This window comes from Curcuma longa, chromosome 21 (assembly GCF_044706935.1).
Source record: "Curcuma longa cultivar G26 ecotype Majalengka, Jawa Barat chromosome 21, ITB_CL_G26_1.1, whole genome shotgun sequence".
Classification (NCBI taxonomy): Eukaryota; Viridiplantae; Streptophyta; class Magnoliopsida; order Zingiberales; family Zingiberaceae; genus Curcuma; species Curcuma longa.
Window position 1 is genome coordinate 11173708 of NC_133881.1, and position 27333 is coordinate 11201040.

At 34.4% G+C, this 27333-nt stretch overlaps 2 protein-coding genes and 1 non-coding gene across 3 annotated transcripts; 2 read left to right on the plus strand and 1 right to left on the minus strand.

The window, feature by feature from the left end:
* Positions 1-2046: 2046 nt before the first annotated feature.
* TRNAP-AGG (transfer RNA proline (anticodon AGG)) lies at positions 2047-2118 on the minus strand. The gene has a single exon. It is a non-coding gene; the product is annotated as a tRNA-Pro (tRNA).
* Positions 2119-8158: 6040 nt separating this feature from the next.
* Positions 8159-13429, plus strand: LOC141814807 (protein HIGH CHLOROPHYLL FLUORESCENCE PHENOTYPE 173, chloroplastic). The gene is made up of 13 exons (XM_074702755.1): positions 8159-8659; positions 9108-9320; positions 9477-9681; positions 10254-10329; positions 10439-10574; positions 10677-10781; positions 10878-10961; positions 12203-12292; positions 12381-12446; positions 12734-12790; positions 12868-12945; positions 13030-13077; positions 13152-13429. The coding sequence occupies exons 1-13, from the start codon at positions 8189-8191 to the stop codon at positions 13221-13223; spliced, it is 1701 nt and encodes a 566-aa protein (XP_074558856.1). The 5' UTR covers positions 8159-8188; the 3' UTR covers positions 13224-13429.
* Positions 13430-18387: 4958 nt separating this feature from the next.
* Positions 18388-23715, plus strand: LOC141815021 (uncharacterized). The gene is made up of 6 exons (XM_074702980.1): positions 18388-18635; positions 18747-18891; positions 20261-20521; positions 21612-21693; positions 22189-22382; positions 23081-23715. Exons 1-6 carry the CDS (start codon positions 18400-18402, stop codon positions 23390-23392), a joined length of 1230 nt encoding a protein of 409 aa, XP_074559081.1. The 5' UTR covers positions 18388-18399; the 3' UTR covers positions 23393-23715.
* Positions 23716-27333: the final 3618 nt, after the last annotated feature.

Genomic DNA, 27333 nt, shown 5'->3' on the forward strand with positions numbered 1-27333 from the left:
GTGCCCAACATTAAATCTTTCATCTAGATTTATGAAAAATATGAAACATAACTTAATTACACATTCAAAAATTAATTTTTTAACTTTCAGGGCATAGCTGAGTTGATTATGACAGAATAAACTTGTAAAAGAGGACAAGGGATTCGAATCTAGGAGAAGCCGAGCTGCAATTTCTTGATTTGCAATTCCACCTTTTTACATAGAAAAATTAATTTTTTAAGATATTCGATCCCATTTAAAATTTTAATCATTTGACTATCATATACTATAATTATCCACTAATAGATTTGATTTGATTTTGTCACAAATAAACTAGGATAAAAATAAAAGAATAAAATCCATTCCTTTAATTTGTTATTTTTCTCCTCCTTTCAAGCTAAGTAAACGCGAGGAGGTGGAAGGAAGGATCCACTCCACCTTGTGTGGGGGCCAGGAGAATGCATGCAGCATGGTGAGGGCCCACTCTGGTTTGTCTTCTTTAAAAAAAACACTTTGACCATCTCAAAACACTCACAGTGGTATAAACAGTGTGTTTTGCAACCATGAAAATATAAAATCAAACAAAGAGTTGTGAAAGTGATAGACATGCATGTGCGTGGAAGTTGGAAAATATTTTTCCTATTCACTTTTTGAAAACACTACTTTATTATATATATATAATTAACTTTATCAGAAAAGATTTTGTTTGTGTGTCTTCCAAAAGGAACTTGCCGGTACAGAGCTGTTATTGCAGGAGTTGGGGTTTTGTTGGAGTTGCATGGCGCCATTGAAACATGGCTTGAAGCTGTCCTACATCTCTGCATGTTCTAACAACCACTGGCACTGAGATCAGATTAAAACAAGATCGATCGATCGAGTTCATATTATATTCACTGGCAACTGGATAAAGCGAAGTGTTATTTAATTTTGTTTGAGCAAATTAAACTTTGAACTCTCACAGAGTGAGTAGTGAATGGATAGCTAGCCCACAGTCTATCCTGAAGGCTAAGCTTTGTTGAGTTATTGTTTGTTGGGACCTCACTGCTCTGGAACCTCCATGCACGTACCTCCATGCAACTACAAGTATCTAGCTAGCTAGCTAGGGCAGCAGAGTACCACAATGTACTAATTAATTCACTGGTTCTCATCTCCATCCATGCCATGCAGCCATTGCCATCCATGCCATTGCCATTGCCATTGCCATCCCACTTGCCTCGTACTTCACTGTCCCTTTCTCTTCTCCACCATGAGCTAGCTAGCTTAGCTACAGCTGATCTGTGAAATTGCAGCAGAACAATTGACTGATGCATGCATGAACGATGCTGCAGTAAATGCCTGGTTTTAGCTTCTTGTGCCTGCCATTTCTACTGTATCGAATTGATCGGCTTCATCTTAAGTCAATGAATAAGTCTGTTGAATGGTAGGTATGAGGGATCAGATAGCACGTGGCAGAGGGACAAAGCTACTAGTATAGCTTCTAGGGTTGAGGTACGTACGATCCTTGGCCTGAATTAAGGTGCTGGTGACTACGTGCCAAGTCATATTGAATGCTGTGAACTAACTACTTCAGAATGTCTTTGGAGAATAGAATAGAAGAAGCTGGCTTGGCTTCCTTATCGCAGTTAATTTGATCAGTTAATGAAATAGTTCATTGCATGATCATGTGTTGTTGCATTGGGAGACAGAAACATTGATGCATGCATGCTTGACACGTTGAGATCATTAATTTTTGGACAGTCAAGTCTTTAACTAGCCACAAATAACGTAACCCTTTAGCTGGAAACTCAATTCAACCCTCGTTGGAGTGAAGTTTTGTAGTTGAACGGATGATCGACAAAAGCATTGACATGATTTTAGAGATTAGTTAGAGGTAGAAATGAGCCTAAAAGTATACATTTTTTTCTGCAAAAAAAAAAAAAAGAGAGAGAGAGAGAGAGATTATGTGATTGATAATTGTTTAAATTTCTTTCCAAATTATGTTATGGGCCGGGCTGTCCAATGGACCAAACGAGCTCGTCAGCCCAAGTATGAGCTTAGTTACCAAAAAAGAAAAATTATTTAAATAGTGGGGCATTCCGAGAATTGAACTCGGGACCTCTCGCACCCTAAGCGAGAATCATACCACTAGACCAAATGCCCTCTGATACTTTTTTTCTTATTTGGATTATCATGGTGACTAGGAAGAATGGACAAAAAAAAAAGAGGAAAAAATAATTGCACAAACCAAAAAGTAGTTGGTGATCAAAGTGATGAGAAAATCCATTCCTACCATCGATGGCGACAAGAAGCCCAATCGCTTCTGGTTTAATTATAATAAAAGATGGAATCCTCCGTTTAGCGGTCATGTACGGTTATAGCTGTCAATTTAGGTCAGGCCTACCGGGTTAGCCCGCCTCACAAAGTAATTTAGGTAGATTGAGTTAAAATTTTATTAACCCATTTTAAGATGGATTCAAATGGATTGGCTCGCTTAGGCCGACAACCCGCATGGATTGACCCGCGACAGGCTTGAGTTGGCTCGCGGGTTGAGAAAGTTTATTTATTTATTTTAAATTTTAAAATTAAAATAGAAAATTTAATGAATGAGTGAGTTTGATCCATTTAAATTATAATTTAAATTTAAAAATTCTAATTTAATCCATTTAAATTATAATTCAAACTTAAAATTTTTAATATTTTATTATTTTTTAGTATGCCCGTGGGTTGATCCGTCTAACCCGCGGTCCGCCTTGAGTTGGATTGGGTTAGAGATTTCCGAATCCGCCAAGTTAGTGGGTTGACCCGCCCCCGCTCTGCCATATGATGGGTCCGCCATGGGTTGGCCCGCCCTGTCATGGATTGATCCGTTTGACAGCTCTATACACGGTTGATTCCATAATTATCTGTGAGAAGGTAAATCGAGAAATTGTAGTTGACTACTGTGGAGGAGGATATTTTTCTCGACTTCATCAAGATTCGACCCTTGTCCATTGTAGCAATATCTACCTCACAGTAGTCAATTCAATTTTACTCCGAGATTCGATTCTTGCCCATTGCTTCTAGCCAAAGACCATATGACATTAAGGGAGTGTTGAAAATTATAATGTAATTATATCAACTCAAATGCTACATAAAAAAATGATAAATCCCAGTTAGCCTCATTGACTATCTTTAGGGTGATCGGCCCGGTCCCATGAAAGTTTCCCACCGGCCACCAAGATAAATCAGGAAGAACTCAAATGCTACATAGAACAAATATAACATAGATTGATGCAACTCTATCATTACTCTATCATTCATTCAGTACCAACTCAGATTATAATTGGGGACTAGAATAAGTATAACATAGAATATAGGATCTCAACCCTTTTTATACGTTAATAGCATACACAACTTATTCTTCATTATAAATTTTTTCTAAAAAACCTAAATAAATTTATCTAAAAACTAAATTACCTCTTTTTAAAAAATCTACTAAATTATATTTTCCTATATTTTATAAAAAATATATATAATAATAATTTATTGAATCTTGTAATACTCCCTCTCTCACTCGAGCCGGTGAATAAAAGTTTTCTATTATTTTCCACTTATTCTCAGACATACAAGGATATAATTTGAATTAAAATTACAAATCGAAATCAATTTATTTGTTAAGATGACTTGAGCTGATGATCTTAAACTGTCAAACTGAGCTAGTGAGATCGAGTTGTTGGGTTGTTTGAGTTACCGCGTTTCGAGCCGATCGTGTAACTCTCTGCTAGTCTACCAAGTGAACTTACCTGAGTTCGAGTGGGATGTTGTTGGCCGAATACTGAGTGCTCCCAAGTGATATGTCGAGTGCTCCTGAGTGCCACAAGGCTCGAGAGTCCTAAGTGCTTCCCGAGCTCGAGTAGGAAGCCAATTGCTACTAGAGTAGGTTGTGTTGCCTGACATTGAGTCGGTCAAGTCCGAATGGGTCGCCATTGCTTGAGTACCAAGTGCTTGAGAGAGGAGTCCGACTAGTCAGGAAGTAAGGCCGAGTACTCAGGAAGTAACCCTAAATCCGAGAGACTTAGTCATGAGTGCTTTTTGAGTCCGAGTGGGAAATCGAGTGCCAAATCAGAAAGCTGCATGCTCGATGTCGAGTTCGAGTGATAAATTGAGATGTGAAGGCCTACATTTGACACAGACTTCTTAAAACATATTTGTCCCCTCCAGCGGTGCTTCGGGATCACGCTAGATGTCTGTTTCACATACTACAATGATACAACTACACACACAACCAAGAACTGATTATTCATGGTGAACCAAGCTAGTACCCAAGTGCTCACCACCAAGCTAGTACCCAAGTGCTATCAAGAAAGAAAATGAGGGAACAAAAGTGGAAGGCTTCTACGTCTATTTTTTTTACAAACTTTTATTTTCCTTCCTTGGCTTAGAAAATCCTTTAGGTTACTACTCCATCTAAATTTTCTCTTCTAATCCTCATTTAGAAAAATTATTTTTACATCCATTTGATGTATTCTCAAATTCCATAGAACGATAATAGTCAATAACACTCTAATGGAAGTTATATATTCTTGATATTGAAGAATATGTATCAAAGTAATCAATACTTTGACGTTATTGGTAATCTTTAATTATCAATCTAGCCTTATACTTATCAATTGTGTTATTTAATTTTATTTTTTTCTTCAAACTCCACTTGCAACCCAATGGTTTACTCTCTAAAGGAAGATCTAAAAGTTCTCAAGTGTGGTTTTGCAAGATAGAGTAAATTTTATTAGTGCAATCAACCTCCAGAGTTTTGATGTTTGACAACATACTTGTGTTTGGTCAAGATTGACCAGATGTTTGAAAATGAGTAAGTAAGAAGTCCAAGAAAGTCAATGTTGACCTGATTGATCAGGTGCTTGACAGTCAAGAAAAAGTCAGGGTGGACCTAGGCAAAGGGAAAGTCTAGTTAGATCAAGGTTGACTTGATGACTAACAAAGGAAAGTCTAAGAAAGTCAAAGGTGACTCAATGCTTGATAAGGGTAAAATCCAAGGAGGTTAAGATTGATTGGGTATCTAAAAAAGAGAAAATCCAAGAAGGTCAAGGATGACCAGATGTCTACAAGTAGTAAGTTTAAGTAGGTGAATGTGACTGGATGCTTGACAAAGAGAAAAGTTTAGGGGAGTGAACTCTACGTAGTGAGAAGACTCATAGTAGTAAACTCTAAGTAAAAAAAAATCTTAGGGGAGTGAACCCTAGGTAGTACAAGAAGTCTTAAAGGAGTGGACTCCAAGTAAGATGACTAAGACTTGTTTTGTTGTTTGGTTGTATGCTTATTTTGTAGAAACTTGGAGCTAGAAGTAAGATGGAGAGCAGACGAACATAGTCAAATAACTAAGTTCGGAGTGAACTATACTTAGATTCGATTCAAACTAGACTCGAATTGATCCGGTTGATCAGTGGCTGGTTTGATCGACCGGATGTGTCTGGGCAGCCATACCGAGTCTGAGTCTAGTTGAGGTGACTAATCTGGTTAAGTTGATCGAAAAGTTTCAGTCAATCGAAAAATCTGATAATGACGAGATCGCGAGGCTCGATCATCATGAAGGGCTCGGTTTTGGATCATGTTTGACCAAAGTTCTATCAACTAAATAGACATTTTAGGTCGATCAAAAAAGTCTATAAAAGAGATTCGAAGCAGAGACTCAGGATTATCAATCTATATTCAGTTCTCCTGCTTTGAGGTTGGTTATTGTTGTAGGTTATTAAATTGTGTGGCTTTGAGGTAAAATTCGACAACTTTAAAATTATGTCAAATATTTGGTTGTGATTATTTGAGTTGCGATAATATTGAGCGATAATATTTATGAATTTTTAAATTTAGATTTTTAGCCTAAAAATTTATTGTTGAGAATTTTGGAAAAATAATCCACTGGTTGTAATATTTGAGAATTATTGATATTACAATTATTATTGGAGTTGTATAACGATTTTCTGATTAGAAATAATCAATAATTGTGAAATTTAAAAAACAATTCTTTATTGAGATTTTTTAGATTATTAGATTTTTCTAGTTAGGTAATTTCTCTATTTATTTATTTTAATATAAGAAACTATGGAACGAAGAAAAGAAAAATTATCAACTCATTTTTTAAATTAAAAAAGCAAATAAGTCAGGAGCATTCTTCATCCTATATTGATATCTCAAATTTTAATGATTAATAACAAATCTCCTAGGATTGATGTTGATGTCAGTTCTCTTGAACTTGATCTGACATTACATTCTCCAGTATGAAAATATCTTGTTGATCAAAGAAATGAAATTAGACGAGCTTATATTAAGATGAGGGCATATCAATCTATTAATTAAGAATGAGTATCTACTAATCAAATTCAAAAGTTGAAATAGACAATTCCAAAGTTTTTGATTTAAGAAATTTACGTAGTTAGAGTACTCTCCTTCGAAAGATGCTATATTTTGCTTTCCATGCTTCTTGTTTGAATATAAACATCATCGTAATCCTATATTTACGAATGGATTCAAATATTAGAGACGAGTTAATGATGGGGATAGATGTATATAGAATGTAATACTTTACCACATAACAATGTTGTAGAATATCGTGATAATTTAATTAATATACCTTGTCTTATTGACAAAGTGATAAATGCATAATTCTTCAAAAGAAAGAATTTTGAGAGCATGATGAATTTTCATTTGATGATAAAATTTATGAAAAAATGAATGAGAGTATTGGGGACATCGTCTTAGAGTAAGCTCCAAAAAATACAAAGTATACTTTACCAGATATTCAGAAAGATGTCTTGAATATTCTTGTCAACCAAGAGAAAATCAAGATTCATAAAGAAATCGAGGATGCAAAATTCTATATTTTAGTTGATAAAGTAAGAAATATATCTAACAAGGAGCAAATGACTATTATATTAAGATTTGTAGATATGGATAACTTTTTACAAGAGTGATTCTTTGCCATTGTACATGTGATTTATACAACGGCTGCAACATTTAAGAAAGAAATATCTGATGCTCTTAGTCATTATAACTTGCATATCCACAACATGCAGGGACAAGGATATGATGTTGCTAGCAATATGTGTGGCTCTTGGAATGGATTACATGCTCTTTTCTTAAAAGATTATTCATATGCATATTATGTATATTATTTCGCTCATCAACTTTAACTAGCATTAACTATAGTTGCTGAAAAAGATATATCCATTTGGTTATTTTTTTTTCAAAATTGAATTTCATTTGTAATCTCATTAACACATCTCCTAAGCGTCATGAGGATTGAAGTTACGCATATGGTAGCTATTGGTGAGCGTGATACTGATAGAGGATGTAATCAAATTGAAAATTTACTACAGTTTGGAAAGACTCATAAGAGTTCTAATTTTGATTCAATTTGTAGCATGATTAATATGTATATATAACTCTATGATTACTATGTTAGAAAATATGGTGGATGATAGATCTTTTAACTCCATCTATGGTGAAATTAATAGTTTATTAATTACAATGAAGTCTTTTTATTTCATATTCATATTATACAAAAGATAACGTAGATAACAAATCTACTTTGTCAAGTATTACAAAAGAAATCTCTAGATATTTTAAATGAAATAAATTATGTTTCAAGAAGTTTGTTCTAAGTATGATATTGAGATATCTCACATAAAAATTTATTATAAATCTGTTAGAGATTATTTTTTTTGTCAATAAAATAATTTAATCATAGTTGAGCATCACTATTAATTTATAATAATAGATTTTTAAATTAAAAATTTTAATAGTAAATTCAAAGAAGAGCAAGTATTGCATCCAGAGATTAGTCGTATGGTCCCAATTATCCATTCAAACGATTAGATAGAGAGAAAAAGTCTGTTCGCTTGGCTTCCTCATGCCACCGTTAGACCTAACGGACGATAGGTGAACCCTTCGCGGCCACGTCGTACCCTTCATGGTCACTCCTCTCCAGCTGAGACGGCTGTGCGATACCGGACAGCCGTTGCGTTAGCTACAAGCGTGATGCTACCACGTGCTTGTTTGACTTCGTACAAGTCTTCAAAAGCCACGGGAGTGGAAAAATTTGTGTTTTATTACGGACAGCCGATCCGCAGGTCCTCTTTTCTCCGCACAAATATTTGTGGCTGCCGTCCGCTGCGCACTCGAAATCCCAGCCCCCAATTTAACGGCATGCCTCTTTCCGTCTCCTCTGCCAATCTCCTCCATGGCACTCCGCCAAATCTACCAGCACCACGACGTCGGCCTCCACTCCTCTTCCTCCGGCTTCGTCGGTGCCCCCGTCCCCCGCCTCTTCAAGCTCTCCCCCCGGCCGCTGCCGCTGCCGCGCCCGCCCAGGTGCGAGCTTGCTGGCGGCGGCGGAAGCGAAGAGGAGAGAAGGAAGGATGCGGACAAGGGGCGGAGGAAGGAGGGAGTGACTCTCGACGACGTCAATCCGGTGGGGCTCGGCCGCCGGTCGAGGCAGATCTTCGATGAGGTATGGCGCAAGTTCTCGGGACTCGGCCAGATCTCCCGATCCCGCACCGACGAGGACGATAGCATCCTCCTCATTCGTGGTCCCATGTGCGAGTTCACTGTACCTGAGGCGCAGGACACCACCGTCCTTGTCGTCGGCGCCACCAGCCGCATCGGCCGGATTGTTGTCCGGAAGCTCATGCTCCGGGGCTACAAGGTGAAGGTACGATAGGAAGGTTTCCAGGTTATATGTGAGTTTGTGTGCTTTAACTCAATGCATGACAATGTTTTGAACTATGCCAAAGGGAAATGCCCGAATGAGTTTCGTCTTCTTTTTTATGCATTAAAACTTTTAAATTAAAAACATAGACAGATGTTTGAGTATCTCCAACGTGGTTTTATCATGTTGAAATTGCATATTGAATATGTATATTAGCTAAAAAAAAATTGAGCTGTCTAAAAACTCGGCATAATTTATCATCAACAGAGCCTCAACTAAACATATAATCGATATTGGAATTCTCTCAACTTTGTATCTTTGAGGTTTCAGTTGCGCATAAACTTTTTAAGTTAGATAGATGTCTCTTTTAACTGCTAGGAGTAAATCAGTTTTTATTTGACTTGCCCTCTGTGATAGTGCTGTAAAAAATTCTAGTTTAAATCTTGACCAGGCTTTAGTAAGAAAAGCTGATCCAGAAGTTATAAATATGCTTCCAAGATCTGTATCAATTATAGTTGGCGATGTGGGCGAACCTTCAACACTGCAAGCTGCTGTCCAAGGTTGTAACAAAATAATCTACTGTGCAACTGCACGCTCTACTATTACCGGGGACTTGAACAGAGTTGACTACCAAGGAGTTTGCAATGCCACAAAAGCTTTTCAGGTTTTTCCCCTTTACTCTTTACTTCTTTTTTATGTGTTTTTGGGGATGGGAGTAAGTTTTTGCGAGTTATCTATATTTGATAAAGTGTACTTCATGTTTAATTTAAAGATAGAACAGTGTAGGCTTTAGTTATTAAAATTTCCTATATTTATGCAGGATTATAGCAATCAGCTAGCGCAGCTGAGAGCTGGTAAGAGTAGCAAAAGCAAACTCTTGCTTGCTAAGTTTAAATCTGCCGACTCATTAGAGGGTTGGGAAGTTCGAAAAGGAACCTACTTTCAGGATGTAGTTGCAGCCAAATATGATGGAGGAATGGATGCAAAGTTTGAATTCACAGAGACTGGCGATGCTATCTTTTCCGGTAATGCTTGTGATAATCTCTTTTCCTTATTCTTGTAAACACCTTACCCTTTATATATGCTTGTGTGTGTGTGTGTGCGCGCACGCGGGACCTTGCCTTCCATATCCTCAATCCTCAAAAAAATATAATTAACTTTTAATATTAATGATACCTGTAACAAGAATAATAGCATGATATGCAATAGGTATAACATGAATGCAGTCACATATCTTAATTTATTTAGATCGGTTCTACTAAGGTTGATTGGCTAACAACTTAGCCTAAAAGTTTGATAAACAAAATTGGGCCAATTTATGTATTTATGCCCTGAGTACTCTCAATCTATGTACAAGTAGGAATACTTCAGTCGATTGACCTAACTCAATGCATGAATTGATAGGGTAATATTTCTTAACACAGGTGGGATTTAAGCCCTATATCACCTGCTTGCTATCCTGTTATAGTTGATTGACTAACCACATCTTAAAAGTTCGAGATTTTAGGAAAGAGTTCAATTTACATATTTATATCTTTAAATAGGTTCAATCATATGATAGTTTATAGTATTCTCTCTAAATTATTTCCCTCTGCAGGATATGTTTTTACTCGAGGAGGTTATGTTGAACTTTCAAAAAAACTTTCCCTTCCATTGGGCTCCACTCTTGACAGGTTTTGAATGCTTTCTCCAGTTAATCATTTGATCAATATGCTGTAAATTGATGATATAGGTTGATCTAAAATTTAATGTGCACTTAGAAGTCTAGCATTATTTGGTCAGGTATGATGGTTTGCTATTATCTGTCGGTGGCAATGGAAGGTCATATATTCTGATACTTGAGACTGGTCCACTGGCTGATACTTCTCAAAGCAAATTATATTATGCTCGAATAAACACAAAAGTGGGCTTCTGTAGGGTGAGGATAAAGCTTAACTTTTCATTTCTTTGTTATTTTTTTCTATTAGTTCTGCATTATCGGGGCTCCAAAAGTTTGAAAGTGTGTCCCATTACTTTGTAGGTAAGAGTACCATTTTCATCTTTTCGTCCTGTGAAACCAGATGATCCTCCATTAGACCCCTTCCTTGTGCATACATTGACAATTCGTTTTGAACCAAGAAGACAGGTTTTCCTTCATTACACTTTGAATTAGGATAGAGTCATTTGTTATTCCATTTTTATGAATTTATCTAATGAACATATAATGAGTTGTTTCTTGCAGAGATCTGTTGAAGCACCTGTGGCTAATAAACAGCAAGATCCCCGAAGCTTCAAATTGATCATGGAGTACATAAAAGCCTTACCTGTGAGTGTCTGCATCAGTTCAATATATTCCCATCATTAATGCCCTGTTTACTCCGAGATGTGGATGTTAGAAAGGATGGATTGCACTAAGAGTTGAAATGCTTTTCTTTGTTTACCTATTGAAAAAATAATAGGATGGATTCTAAATTCATCCATGGATTGATTTTGGCCTGGTTTCTCATCCATCCAAAATTGGCAGAATGAACTTTTCGCTCTCTCTAAAAAAATACATCTACGAGACAATGAATCCCGATCCCGAGTGACCATAAACTCGCAGTGTCATGCCATCAACTCACGGTATCTCCACAAGGCTGCAACCTCATAGTGAGGCCGTGACCTCACGGTGTCACGGTGACGCTGCAAACTGGAGTTTGTGGTGTCACCATGAGTTTGCCGTTCTCATGGATGGACAGTTGTGGCTGTGATTCCTTTCCCTCGTTCTCTTTGGTGATTTTTTTCTTTCCTCCACCTTTCTCTTCCCTTTTCTTAATGGATTGCTTTCCCTCCACCTGTGCATCGGGTAAAAAGAGGACAAGACTGCATTACTTAGTTTGAACAATGGAATTTTATCATATCTGAGCTATGAACTCAGAAATGTGGATTTATTGTGTTGGCTGCATGTAAAGAGGATTTTTAAATCTCTCACTCTACAACCCAGTATACTCAAAATATATCAGTTTGGGAGGATAAAGGAGGTGGACCACTCAACTTTGAGCAGATATCAGTATGACAATACAGTATCATACTGTACTAGCATTCCAGGACACTTTAAATTTTGTTACCCGTTTTAATGATTTTTATTCTTGGTTCCATTGGTATGGTATGGTATGGTACCAATCCGATGATGCCCTGAGATTCCTTCCTCTCAAGATTTTAAATGTTTCATATAAATGCTATTGAAGATATTTGACTCAATATTATGGGGAAAAAACATCTGCATTTGATGCTCATGCACCACAGCATAACTAATATGAAATTTTCTTGTTTATAAGGAACCAAAAGTAAAATGGTAATATCCACATAAACTGACAGTGCATATTTTTTTGTCTTTGTTCTTCTGATTAATTGCAATATTCCCCATCTCTTTATTTTCCAACTTTCTCTTTTCTTTTCTTGTTAGTTGGTATACTTCTCTTCCATTAGTCTATTCATTATCTTCTGCTTGATGAGATTAAATTCCCCATAGAAAATCATCTCTTTTTTATGTAATGCTGATTCTTGGTTATTGTTGTATATATGCAGACTGGCACCGAAACTGACTTTATATTGGTTTCATGCACTGGATCTGGAATTGAATCAAACAGAAGGGATCAGGTCCTTAAAGCCAAAAAGGTTCATCTTGGGCCCTAACCTATACGCTCTACTAGTCTATCTGCAGTGTTTATTCCTTCTGTAGCTAGTTCAAAATTTTCCTTTCTAGGCCGGTGAGGATGCACTAAGAAGATCAGGCCTTGGATACACAATCATTCGCCCTGGTCCTCTGAAGGTATATCATCAATAAGTCAATAACGGGTGCTCATACTCTTCTTCTTGTCATTTATGAAATAGTGCAACCTGCCCTGTCACTCGAATCTAGACCAGTTTTCATTCTTTGAAACAATAAAGTTTATTGTTTTAGATCATTCACCATAATAATTGTGAAGCGATATGACTTTTGAAATGCTGCATGACTATAGGCATGAAATTTCAGAGATGGATACATAAATGCCTAAGCAGCTTATTGTAAAACACCAAGCAACTGTCTTCCAATTAATTTTAAACCTTGCCTTCCAGGAAGAACCTGGTGGGCAGCGGGCACTGATATTCGATCAAGGGAATAGGATCTCTCAGGTACTATCAATATGCCACTGAATTTATAAATCCCCTAATATCATGGCCATTATAAATCCCCTAATATCAACTTGTAGGCCATCAGCTGTGCTGATGTAGCAGATATATGTGTTAAGGCGCTACATGATTCAACAGCAAGAAACAAGAGTTTTGATGTAAGTCCTTTATTACCTTTTCTCAAAAATAAGTTATCGGTATCTATACCTTTAGTTGAATCGAGTCATTACCTCGATATACAGGTGTGCTACGAATTTGTAGCTGAGCAGGGAAACGAGCTTTATGAGTTGGTAAGAATCAAACCTTCTGTTCTAACTGGTAATTTGATGAAGCAAATTGAGTTTATCATTAACTACCTATGCAGGTGGCGCACTTGCCTGACAAAGCTAATAACTATCTAACTCCAGCCTTGTCTGTTCTAGAGAAAAATTCTTGATGTCGCACCCGCAATGTCGCTTCTTCTGTTGTAAATCTACACGAATTTTTCTCTTTTTCTTTTCTCTCATTTCTCATAATATTTACTCTGTAAATCTTTAGTTTGATGTAAATGTATTCCTGCACTGATCGACTGATGACAGAATGGCATCATTTTTGTCTCTACAAAGTGTCTAACCAATCTATTTTATTGTTCAAACTCTGCAATCTGTATCTGCCAGTGCTACTGTAAATTATTCTACTGATACATGAGAAAATAAACACTTGTGTTTGTTGGTAATGGGAGTAGTGGGAAATGTGAGCAGTTATCAAAATTGCCTATTTGTCTTGTGACTTATCTCACTACTCTCTCTTATTTATAAAGTATGCGTCCAAATTTCGGAGAAATGCGATAGAATTTTTTTGGAAGCTGTGTGTCTTATGGAAACGGTTAACTAATATTAATAATAAAGTTTGACATGCTAGATTATGATATATTAGACAAGAACGAATGAATAGATTAATTAAAGAGAATCTATTAGGCACTCATGCTAAGATAAACTTGTCTGTGTATAAGCATTGTCTTGTTAGAAAATTAATTAGGAAACTATTTGGTAAGACTACCAGAGCTGAATCACCATTGCAATTAATTCATTCAGATATTTGTGGTACGATGAATGTGAAGGCTAGACATAGAGCTTCCTATTTCATTACATTTATTGACGACTTCACACGTTTTAGTCATGTGTATTTAATTTCTCATAAATATGAAGTATTAGATTGCTTTAAACGTTATATGAACGAAGTTGAGAATCAATTGGATCGTAAGGTTAAAACCTTATGCATTAATCGTGGAGGTGAGTGTTTGTCTGATCAGTTCAAGGCGATATGTAATGATAAAGAAATTATTAGATAGTTAACAATTCCAGAAACTCCACAGCAAAATAAGGTTGTTGAATGAAGAAATCGAACTCTTCTGGATATGGTTAGGTCTATAATGACTCAAGCTAATTTTTCAATTTCTTATTGGAGAGATGCTTTATTAGCAGCAACCTATATACTTAACCGAGTATCTTCTAAATCTATTCTTTCTACACCTTATGAATGTTGGACAAGCAGAAAATCAGATTTGAGTAATCTGAGACTTTGGGGGTCAGCTACCTATGTTCATGATCGTACTCACAAATATGAAAAATTAGGACCTAGGGGTATGAAGTGTATCTTTATAAGATATTCTGAAGCCTCCAAAGGTTATGTTGAAACTGAGTTCCCAGCTTGAGGTGATGTTGACAAAACTATTCCACTATTTGAGGAGGATGCTACTTTGTCAATGATAGAGGTATCACAAGGGATGCCTGAAACTAGTCAATCCAGTGGGAGTGATTTGTCAATTAATAAGATGATTTCTCAACAGTTCAACATAAGAAGAAGTAGTCGTAAGATTATTCCTCGAAAAAAGTTTGATATTGAGAATGAGACATTAATGATTCTTCCAATTGGTGATGAAGAACCTCAAACTATTGTGGAAGCATTGAGATACTCAGTTAGAGAAAAATAGAAAGTTGCAATGGATGAAGAAATGAGGTCAATGGAAAAGAATCAAGTTTGGAAATTAGTCGATCTTCCTCCAAGCCAAAGTGCTATTGGAAATAAATGGATTCTCAAAATTAAAAGGAAAGTAATTGATCGATTAATAGATACAAAGCTCGTCTTGTTGCAAAAGGATATACCCAACAAAAGGGTATTGATTTTGAAGAGATATTTTTTTCCGTTGTGAAATTTGTGTCAATACAAGTCATTTTAGTTATTGTAGTAAAATTTGACTTGGAATTACATCATATGGATGTAAAAATAACTTTCCTTAATGGTGAGCTTGACGAGGAAATTTATATGGCACAGCCAGAAGGTTATATTGTTGTAGGCCAAGAGAATAAAGTGTGTAGACTTAAAAAGTCTATATATGGTTTAAAACAAACGTCAAGACAATGAAACATAAGATTTAATAAAGTCATTTTATCTTATGATTTCGAAATGATCAATGAAGATCATTGTATTTTCTTGAAAAAGAAAAAAGGAAAGTTTGTCATTTTATTATTATATGTTGATGATATGCTAATAGCTGGAAATGACATAAAGTTTGTGATAGAAGTCAAAATGTGACTTTCATCATAATTTGACATAATAGATATGAGAGAAGCTGAGGTACATCTTAGAAGTGAAGATCATAAGAAATCGATCAAAAAGACTTTTGGGTTTGTCTTAAGAGACTTATATCACTAAGATGTTATACCATTTCAGCATGTTTTCTAATTGTATGTCTAACATTGAACAGACACATATAGCAAAAGGTATTGTTCTGGAATATGTGTCCTAAGACTCTAGAAGAAATAGCCAAGATGAAGAAACAATCATATGTCAGTGTCATTGGTAGTTTAATGTACACTATGTTATGTACATATCCTGATATTAGCAATGTTGTTGGCTTAGTTAGCCGTTTTCAATCAAATCTAGAATTAAGACACTGGAAAGCGGTGAAGAGGATATTCAAATATCTTAAAGGGACAACAGATTATTGTCTTTGTTTTCAAGGATCTAATATGAGCTTGAAAGACTATACAGATACAGATTGGGTAGGAAACATTGATGACAGAAAATCCACATTTAGCTATACATTCTTGCTAAATGGTCGCGTCATCTCATAGAACAGTAAGAACAGGTTTGTGTAGCGCTGTCGACAATGTAAGCTGAGTACATGACTTGTTCAGCGACTGTGCAAAAAGCCGTCTGATTAAGAAGGTTCCTGAAGCATCTGAAGATTGCTGAGGATAGTGGGAGTCCTATTACAGTGTACTATGACAATCAAACTGCGATAGCTTTTTCTAAGGATCTCAAATATCACAGCAAAGGTAAGCACATAGCTATAAAATATAACTTTATAAGGGATATAATTGTTGAAAAAAAGATAATTCTTGAGTATATCCCTACATGTGCTATGCTTGCAGATTCTTTTACTAAGCCATTGACTAGAGTCATTTCAAGGACATATGAAGCCTTTGAGACTTCGGAGAATGTAACATGTTGTAAGACAATCAAATATGGTAAGATGATTACTTATGAAATGTCATGATCTATTCAGTGTATATGTCTTTGTGACATTTGGATAAAGTTTCGATGAGCATGTTGGTAGGTTGAGATTGGTCTTCTTACATAGACAATCATATCTATTTGTTAAGTATAAATAGAGGTAAGACTATTACTTATGGGACAACTAACGAAGCTGTGAATGGTGGCATACTTATAAGTTGAAGTCGCCTTGATAGTTGTATCAAGATGAGATCATTTGTAAATTAATAATGATCGAAGTAAATGAATTCACCATTTACTAAATTTGCAAGAAACCAGATTAGAATTCATGAGTTGAATTTAGGATTAGGCATTGAGAATGTCTAGATCGAAATCTGTACGATGTTTAAGAATAACATGCACTCTTTATTAGTAAAGAGAACAACTCATAACATGTGATTCATACCACATGTGCAATAGCGACAATAAAGGTAGTAGAAGAATAGATCTCTGCTTCTCTACTATGTGAGACCGATTATAAGTTAATCTCAATTTTACAATAAATGACTATTTAATTAGCTATCTTTTTAAAGTTCTAATCAAGGTCTGCTACTTTAACATGTATCCTATTGACTATGTATGATTCGGTCTGTGGAACATGATTAGGAAAGCGATTGATTGAAATGAATAGATTTTAGCTAAAAAGAAAGATTAAAATAGATTTACATCTTTGACATTTATTCACTAGTCAACCAATTACATTTTTATTCAGTACATAAAATATAATTGTGAATAATTGTATTGAATAAAGATATTGTGAACATGCTCTTGACATAATAGTCATTATGAAGGATTATAGATATTAATATTGATGTAAATGATTTAATCTAGGGTATATGCAAGATGTTAATGTCTTCAATTTGTTTGGAAGAACGACTATGTAAAGTATAACAACTTTCTTAGCATTAATCGCTCAGAATACTTGCTGTCGCACGAACTATTTTTCCTGATGTATGAATTAGATGTTCTATTTAGTCATTATGACTAATTAGTCTTTGTGGCTATATGATCTTTGTGGTTTGATTTGGACGAGTGAGAGATGTTGGTAATGAGAGTAGTGGGAAGCGTAAGCAGTTATCAAAACTGTCCACTTGTCTCGTGACTTATCTCACTACTCTCTCTCTTCTTTATAAAGTATGCGTCCAAGTTTTGGAAAGATACGATAGAATTTTTCCAGAAACTATGCATCTTATGAAAATCTCTCCAGAGGAGGAACATACCTTGCTGATAGGAATTTGGTCCATGAATAGTTAAGGATTGTTCGATTCGTAAAGTCCTTCCTACGACAAGTAAGAAGAACAAGATCGATAAAGAATCGCTATAAATATTTATTATTTTTGTTCAATAATTCATACATTTGAAACAACAATATTAATGATTAAGAGATCATATGGACAACTAGTGTTAGATACATGTAGTTCACTTTTATTTATTTTCTCATCTTCAACTACATGTAACTACCTCAAATAATGTAGGGCTAATATCTTTGCCTAAGTTTATTGTCGTAATATGATGAAGGTTGGATATACATTCAAATACATCGGTCTCGATCCATTAGAAGTGAGCAATGAAGATTTTTTGAAAATGACATTTTTTTCTTCCAAAATATTTTTCTGATGGTCTCTAAATTTTAGGTTTTCTTTTTCATGGTATTTCATAATTTCGGAATTATTGATTTCTATTTCACCCTCAAAGTTGGTGTTTTTTAAAACATTCTAGCGTTAAAATTTTAAATTTTATCTAAAGTTTAGTTAAATTTTATCTAAATATATTACATAATTCTTAAAATTATATTAGATATCTTAAGATTTCGCCCCCTTTTTTTAAGGGCAATTAATATTTTATTATTAATAATATTTTAAAGGAGAAGCTGAGGCAATTTTGGAAAAGAATAATTCATGGGAGCCTTAAAAATTAAAAAATAATTAAATAATAATTTTTTATGTGGATGGAGGTGAATCCAAACCTCCCAAAGAAGACTCCGTCCGGCTTATTTCATCCGCTTCATATATAACCATGGAGGCCTTCGATGCCCCCGATTTCATTCTCCCATCCGCCGTTCGGGAGGGAACAGCATGGCCCAACCCCAAACCCTACGATCCTGTTTCCGCGCTTTCGCCTTCGATTCGGGTGAGCTATGGCCGGAAAGCACCGCCGGCGGTTGGGCGACGGCGATCGTCACGCTTCTGCTCATCTCCTGGCAGCTCCTCCGGCTCCTATCCTCCCGGCGGATCCCGAGGGCCTCTGCGCCTCGGGCTTCGTTGGAAGACTCGACGTTGACGGAGAGTTCGGAAGGAGGATCTTCGTCGGGGTTTGCCCTTCGTTTCTAGTTGGTTTTGTCGGTTTGACGTCGATTCTGTGTTCCAAAAGAGGTTTTTTTTTTCCCGCTAGTTATCCAAACTCGGTATGGATTTTGTTGCAGGGTATGTCAGATCATATCCGATAATGATTTGAGAGACTTTATTATTAGCTTGGATGAGAATCTGGAACGGGACGATAGATGGGAACATGTGATTGAAAAAAGCAACGATCTTGTGTCTTACAAAGCCAAGTGTTACAGACCAAAAGTACGCCCAAATGTTTTTTGTTTTGTTTTGATTTGTTTTTGTGTGTCTTCTTTTAAGTAGTTTTTAGATTATTTATCCTGTCGTTATAATTGTGATCATCGAAGAATTTAGTCCTCCTAATTAGATGCTATTGCACATTTGTATCACATTGCAGGCCAACAGTAAGTGGACAAAAGAAAAACAAAAGTTTTTTTTTGTGTTTTTTTAAAGTAGTTTGATGATATTTATCTCGTTGTTATAATTGTGATCATCGACCAAATTAGATACTATTTTGTCACATTATTTAGGAATCAATACAAAATCTGTTAATTTTCTATTACTACTTCCCTTGATGTTCTAGAATCTTAACTTCAAAATTATTTTAACCCTGATTCTCAATCCAAGGACAATAACCATCTTCCCTTCCATTTGCATCCGAATAATGTTTCAGTCCATTATTCTTTCTTTGTGCTTCTTATGTCATCTGTTTTAGTTTTATCTACATAAAACATCACACTACATTTCCATTTTCTTTTTTGTTTGTTCCTGCTTCTAGTGAAATTTTGTATCAGTAGCTAGTAAATTTTAGTTAAGATTTTGTTCAATTTAATGTTGATAGATGATCTTGTATTGCTAGATTTCTTTATTGGGATAATAACTTTAGTTCAATTCTCGTGAAGAAAGAGTTTCCCTTCTAAGTGTACTAGTGAAAAGCTGAGTTAAGTTTTTTAAGGCTGACATGTTTGTATTTTGGCCAACTACTTGATCTGTGCCAGCCACGAGTTTGTTTTATCCTAAGGTTGATGAAAACTGTAGATGATTTCCTGTATTTATTTCTATGCTATTTATCTTATTTTTGCAATAAGTGAACTATCTTTCACTAACTGCTATGTTTTTCAAATCCATTGAAAAAAAATGAACCCGTGACCTCTAGGTCAATCAACTTATTAATTTTCTATGTTTTTCAAAAGAAAAAAAAAATACTATCAATCAACTTATTAATTTTCTTGAATCTATTATTGTATGATATAGAACACAACAGGCATAATATTTTCCTAATTTTAGAGGCAATTTTTCATTCAGAATACTCTTGTAATTTAGACTTAAACTTTTTCATTCTACAATTCTACCATTCGGTATTTCAGTCAATCTTCTTTCTATTATATTTGTCAGAGATTATAGTACTCCTTAAGCCTGAATCCATGATACTCTCCGAAGAAGATTTTTTATCCTTGATTTAGACCTTGGTCTATGAGGTTGTAATGTGCTTTAATCAACAAACAATCTTTGTGAAATTGTAGTAGAATGCACTGTGGGGAAGACAAAGAAGATCTAATTCATAACTTAAGGAAATGCTTCCTTCTGACTTATGTTTCCCATGTTTTGATAGGATGAACCATTGAAATATCATAGTGTTACAACATTTGAGAACTGTACCCCAGAACTTCTTAGAGATTTCTACATGGATAATGAATACAGAAAAGTGTGGGACAAGATTTTAATCCAGCATAAGCAGCTACAGGTTGATGAAGATAGTGGGATGGAGATTGGGTGTTCAATAAAGAAGTTCCCTCTCCTTTCACCAAGAGAATATGTATTAGCTTGGCGAATCTGGGAAGGAAAAGACAAAACCTTCTATTGTCTTATTAAGGTAACCACAGTCAATTTTTTTATCATGCACCTGCCTGAAACTTTCTGAAGTTTATGAGCATTGTATGTCTTTCTTTTTTCCTTTTATTGCAAGTTTTGTTTTTTATATGACAATTTAGAGTAAGAAATACAGCTTGTTACTTTTACGCTGTATTACTGAAGTCTACTTTGAATTATATTTGGATGAAAAAAATGTTAGTCTGATGGGAAAAATATAGGTATTGTGTGTGAGAACTAATATTTGAGACAACAGAACATGCACTCCACATTAAAGCTTCTTTACATACTCTGAGAATTCAATTTATTGTTTGCAATGTTTTTCAAATATGTTGATCAGGCTGATAGCTTCTATTTACAACTTTGTTGGGTGTTAGTTTAATGGGAAAAAAAACTAGATGTATCTGAAAAATGAAACAGTTAAATGACTTGAAAAGAAATGTATTTCACAGTGGTCGCTACACTAGATGTATCTAAAATGAAACAGTTAATGATTTGAAAAGAAATGTACTTTACAATCGTTGCTGCCTAATTCTAATTGATGACTTCAGTATACAGACATGTAATGCTGTTCTATTTATTTGATAATGTTGGTAGCATTAGTAGCCTACCTTGTAATAGATTATCACATATGATAAACATAGGACAGAAATTGAAACAATAGCAGGTCAAAATAAGTAGAGACTAGGAGAAATGCAGCTTCAGCAGTTATACTTTGAGCAACTAATACCACATGCTTATGTTACCATAGTGGCTGCTCTTTGATGCAACTCTAGGCTTTTTTCATTGTTCTGTTTGAACTTCAATGTAGCATAAGTTCATGTATTAAGTTGGACTTCAAAATCTAATATGTCCAACATGACTTATAAGTATGCAATGGCTTTTAACATAGAGGCCTTAAGACTTTGTCCCTGGAGGCTGTGCTCAGTCAATTAAGGGCACTGTCCTCTTTCCTAATAAAAATATAGTAATAGAATATGAGCAACCAAACATTGCAGCTTGTTTTCATGTAAGACTAAAATTCTCTTATTCGTTTTTACAATATATGCCCCAATCTTATTTTCTATAACAATCATCTATTATGATCTTTGTAGGATTGTGAGCATCCTCTAGCTCCACAGCAAAAGAAATATGTACGGGTTCGGTTTTACAAATCGGGTTGGCGTATAAGAAAAGGCAAGTTCACTTGTAGAATTCTTGGTACTGCCTTCTTTTGCATGTCTAATACCATTGTTGCTAACTACTTTCTTGCCTTGTTTTCTAAAAGATTTTTCTCTATGGCAAATGTGTTTGTCCAAGGACTTTATTTGACTTGGTCTTGTCTTTAATCTACACATTAGAAGCCATCTCATTATGTCAATTAAATCCTTTCCGTTCTCAACTAGGGACCATCTTGGCAGGAATGTTTCTTTATTAAGTTTATATGAGATAAAAAGAGCCCCGAAACAGCTTCAGTTATTTCTAACCTGCACTTAGTTCTAAATTATCTGTATCTAGTCAATGGTTTCTTTCTTCAAGATTTCTTTTAATTGCCGAGAAGACTCTACATTTAGTATAAGCAACAGAAGATTGACAGCTAAATTTATTTTCTACATCAAAGAGCTCTTGGCTAACCATGCCATTTGTAATCTCTACTTTAATCAAATACTGATGTAAAACTTTCTGTTGCAGTTCCTGGTAGGGACGCCTGTGAGATAACAGTGGTGCATCAAGAAGATGCTGGCCTCAATGTTGAGATGGCAAAACTGACGTTTGCCAAAGGAATATGGAGCTTTGTGTGTAAGACAAACAGCGCATTGCGTGAATACCCCTCTCATCCCAGTCGTGCAGTATTGGTCCCTACTCTTCTTAGACTTATTAAAAAGGTTAGTATCATTAGCTGCTGTCTTTTTAAATAAAGGATAGGAATCATAAACCATTTAAAATTGCTATATGGCCATCCCAATGGATTTTGAGGAAGCATAGATCCAAGGTTGCACTGCTTCGTTTGCCTCTTTGCTTGTGTTGCTTTTTGGCAATCTCCTGAATTGTCTTCAATGTTTACTCAAGTTTCTTCATGCATGTATAATTTTGCTATTGGCTTTGATTCTGACTCATAGTATTTCCTGTAATATTATTTATACTGCTAAACAGTGTTATGCGATAAATTCATCATCCTCATTTCACATCTTGTATAAATATTTATTATGCCTTCCAAATTACAATCCGACACAGACGAAATTTACCATCTATGTAGTTCCTTCTACTTCCTACATGAAATTTAGCTCTATATATCACATGACTACCTGACTAGGAAGAAGAAGAATAGAATGAAGGTTCATATAATTTAGAAGGTAAACATTTGGGATGATTTTCTTGGAATATGTCATACAACATTACATTGTCAAACATGTTATTCTGTCTTATCGGCTATAATTTAGATAAAGTTGATCTCTCAGGCAACTGTAGCCATGCCTGATTTTGTTTTGTTTTTGTTGCTTCTATCATTTGTGAATTCTTGTCAAAGTGACACACCGATGAACTCATCAAAGAGATTAATTTGATGCATCATGTCCTTCCTCAGGTACCATCAGAGTTGGAGGCTGACATCGAGACTAGTACCCAAGAAATTACAGAGAATTCAGGCAATGACCATGGAAGACAAAGCAAGGTGGATGTTCCAGAGAAGAAACCGATAAGTGCAACGACAAAGTGGATAGCAAATGGGCTTCTGGTTGTCGGCGGCATTCTTTTCCTTTCGCGAGGTCGCACTACTATTGGCACCCAGCTAGCCGCCGCGTGCATGTTGAATAAGTTTATGCATCATGGGGAGTTGGACCAGGTTAACCGTAACAGGTTCAGACCATACAGGCGCAAAGTCAGACATATTGGTTAAGTTTCACTGATCCATCTCCAGCCTTGCCGATCTCAGATTGCTATGGCTCAAGATCACAGTTGTTTCAATCATGTGTTCTTTCCTAACATCATCATCATCATCATCAATATTCGTTTTGCATAGTGTACAGAGAAAGAAAGCAGTTCAGTTAATTTTATTTCCCAGGTCTTCAGTCACCAGTTGTGTTACGATGTACAGAGAAAGAAAGCAGCTTATTTCTTTTCCAGGTCTCCTGAGTCACCAGTTGTGCTCTTTATCTCATCTTCTTGTTTCTTTGACTAATGAGGTTTTTTATTAATCATCAAAATAACTTTTTCATTGTATTTTTTTCGATCCATAATATATTATAGCCGTAGCTGCTACCACAGGTAAGATTTTCTTTAGTCAACATTAATAAATAGTGTGTTGTAATAACGAATTACAATTCAAAGCTATTTAAATATATGTACAAGTGAGATATATATACGTGAGATTTTATTCAATTCTAATTAATATTGATCAATAATATGTTAGGGTAGCCTCGAGTGTTATGCGAGATGGTAAATGATTTTTCATGCAATGAGAGTTTGATTCCTACGTTGAAATCACTCATGATGTTGAGTCAAAAATTTTTATGAGATCAAATATTTATATTATTAAAAGTAATAATATATTATAATAATTATGAATCATAATTATTAAAATAATTAAATTTGAAAATATTTAAGTCTAACAATGAAATGTTAAATATTTAGATTATAAAATATAATAATAATTATGAATTATAACTCTTATAATAATTAAATTTGAAAGTATTTAGGCTTAACAGGGTTTAGATGATCCGCATGGGTTTCTACCTGATTTTCGAAATGAAAAGGCTTATTTTTTTGGGGTGCTTGTCCGTTGATTTGGAAGTTTTTTCAGCATGATAAAAATAATAATAATAATCTCAGTCAATTTCATGGACTCAAATCCTGGGGTGACCATGGAAATGACGCCCCCAATTAGTAGAATTAGTGCTGATTCCAGAGATATTAAAAATTGCCTCTCATCAATGCTGAGTAGTGGCGTCCATGGGAATTTAATAAATTAGAAAAATAATATAATATAAAATATATGATAAAAATTATATATTAACTTTAAATATTTTTATAATAATATTTTTTAAGATTTTTTATTTTAAAAATATTAAATAATAATTTCATTATCAACTGTATCATGTACATCTGTCGCAATATATAATTTTAAATAATTATTTATTATATCATCTCTCAACCAATTAGGGAGTGAGATTTTGATTATTTTCATTGTTGAAAATAATATCTTTACTATTGCAGTTATAATGGGTAATAGCAATACTAATTTTAAAAGTAAATATGCTAAACGATACAATCAATATTTCTTCAATTGAATCATCTTTTTAACAAACTCATTAATTTCTGCAACCTCATAGAATTGACTGTTATTCACATGTCAAAAATAAAGTTCTCAAGTTAATGTTCAAGTTGCATTAACTCTATCAGGGAGAAATTAGATGGATAAAATTGAACAAACTAAAGTAATTTTCTCTTATCATAAGTAGAGAATGAATTCGATGGATTACAATAAGTCATACATAACAACTTTGTGTTCACCTTATTAAAGTGACTATTCAACTCCTGAAGTTGCAAATTTAATATTTCATAAAATATTTTAACACGATAATAGTGAAGATTTATCCTTCCTTTAATATTTCATTGTGATCTCCCATGAAAGACGAACAAGTCTTCCATATGCGAGGTGGCTATCTCATTTTAATGCAAAATAAAGAAATTTCAATTAGTAGCAAATCTCAACTATCATATCTCATGGTTTGTAATTGATATTTGTTTAATTTTACAAGAATCATGACATTTACGATGTCTTGATTTTTTTTTTTTCTTAACAAAGCTTACGACAAATCATTCTCCCAAGATATTCTTCGGTAAGTGCATTTGAAATATGAATTCATATTTTTACATCAATTCCAACAGATTATTTGCTTGCACCCTTAGCTTATATATGATATTTTCTCTTCTCTTTAACAATTAAAAAGACATCAATAACAAAGGGATACAAGCATATCAAATTCAATAGTATATTATAATGTGAACCCCATCCTATACTCCCAGTTCTTTTCAATGTCTTTTCTTGATTTATACCTCACCTAGTATAGATATCACTAGTGCAAATTCCTTCAATAACTTTTTCAAATTGTTTCTCACCAAGTATGTCTCTTTGCTTGCATAATGCTTCAATAATATTGTTCAACTGTGCAACAACATCAAAAAAGTAGAAATCCTCATGTTATTTTAAGCAACAACTACAAATATAAGTTGCAGTTGATGAGCAAAACAATAAACATAATAAATAGACTTGTTCTCCATTATAATTAAGTTTTTTAAGCTATTGAATTCTCCTCTTATATTGCTAGCTCTATCGTATCTTTACCCCCACAAATTAGATATAGCAGGCTGAAGTGATAAGGCAGTAGTGTCGCATACATGCACAATGTCTAGAAAGCATTCAACAATATTTCCCCTTTCATCTATACAAACTGTAAAGCAACTGTCATTTACTCTTTAACAGATACATCAAGAGCTTCATCAACCAATATAGTAAATAATTCATCACCAAGATCTCCAAAAATAAAATTAGTGGTTAAATAGGCAATGGATCTGATAATATCTTGTTGAATTTTAAGCAATGTTAGTTTGAGGTTTGAGGGTACATTGTCCAGTACAACTCTATTGATATTCGTATTGTGGTTAACAAAAAATCTTAACAGTTCAAAAAAATTATCATGATTCAATGAGTTTGTGAATTTATCATGACCATGAAATGGTAATCCTTGACGTACAAAAAATCAATTGATGATGTCAAACGAACACAATAATCGATAATTATCTTACTAGATTGATTGGCCAAACAAGTTTCAATGTGCTATTTTTGATTCATTAAGTCATATGCCGTCATCATATACCTATTGTGAATGTTGCTTTGATTTCTAACATGTTCATCAAGTTTTTCTTTCTTTCTCTAATTTTTAAATCCCTTAAAAGAATCACCACCACTTTAACCACTTTAACCACCATGATCAACTTTCAATAAATAACAATAAAGATAGAAGGTTGTGTCTTTTGTAATGTTATACTCTAGCCAATTAGGATAATTACTGAACCATATAGCTCGAAATCTTCATTTCTCTTTTGGATAAGAACGCCAAAGAAATTCACATGTCTTAAGCTAAAATGGACCTTTTTGCAAATAGTAACATCGAACAATATCCCTTTCATTTACATTATACTCGAGGATGTTTCTTTCTTAATCCAGGATCACTATAATACTCATTCGAGTTAATATCAAGAGGTGGTGGAAGAGACGAAAGAGGAGGAGGTGGTGGAGGAGAGACACCCTATTTGAAGTTGGTGCATCTCGTATTCTTCTTAAAATACCTTAACATTGTTATTTAATCTAATTTATCATTAATATAATATTTTAAAAACATAATCACATAATTTAATGACTATTTTTTCAAAAAAAAAAAAATAGAAACAAATAGCAAATAAAATTTTCTAAAAATCCTAAATTAACTTTATATTTTATTTCACAATTATACATAATAATTTTTAAAAATTATATTTCACAATTATAATACATCAATACTTCACAAAATAGAAATAAAAATTTTATTTTTTTATATTAGCACTGGATCTCAATTAAAAAATTAGAACTTGGCTCTTATAATTTCTAAAGTCATGTAAAAGAGACTGATAATAAATAAATACTAAAATATACTATATTTATGAGATTATCCGATTGACGGCTTAATAAATTTTAATTGACATTTGAATACAATATCCTACATAAAAAAAATAAGACTTCACAATTGATGCTTAAAATATTAATGATATTAATTTCAGAATCAAATAAAAAAAAATGCA

Excerpts from the sequence above, each read along its gene's own strand:
- LOC141815021 (XM_074702980.1), top strand. The coding sequence starts at position 18,400 with ATGGCCCAACCCCAAACCCTACGATCCTGTTTCCGCGCTTTCGCCTTC. Across the intron at positions 20,522-21,611 it reads CCTTCTATTGTCTTATTAAG|GATTGTGAGCATCCTCTAGC; the intron begins GTAACCACAGTC and ends TGATCTTTGTAG. Across the intron at positions 21,694-22,188 it reads GGGTTGGCGTATAAGAAAAG|TTCCTGGTAGGGACGCCTGT; the intron begins GCAAGTTCACTT and ends TTTCTGTTGCAG.
- LOC141814807 (XM_074702755.1), top strand. The coding sequence starts at position 8,189 with ATGGCACTCCGCCAAATCTACCAGCACCACGACGTCGGCCTCCACTCC. Across the intron at positions 9,321-9,476 it reads ATGCCACAAAAGCTTTTCAG|GATTATAGCAATCAGCTAGC; the intron begins GTTTTTCCCCTT and ends ATATTTATGCAG. Across the intron at positions 9,682-10,253 it reads TGGCGATGCTATCTTTTCCG|GATATGTTTTTACTCGAGGA; the intron begins GTAATGCTTGTG and ends TTCCCTCTGCAG.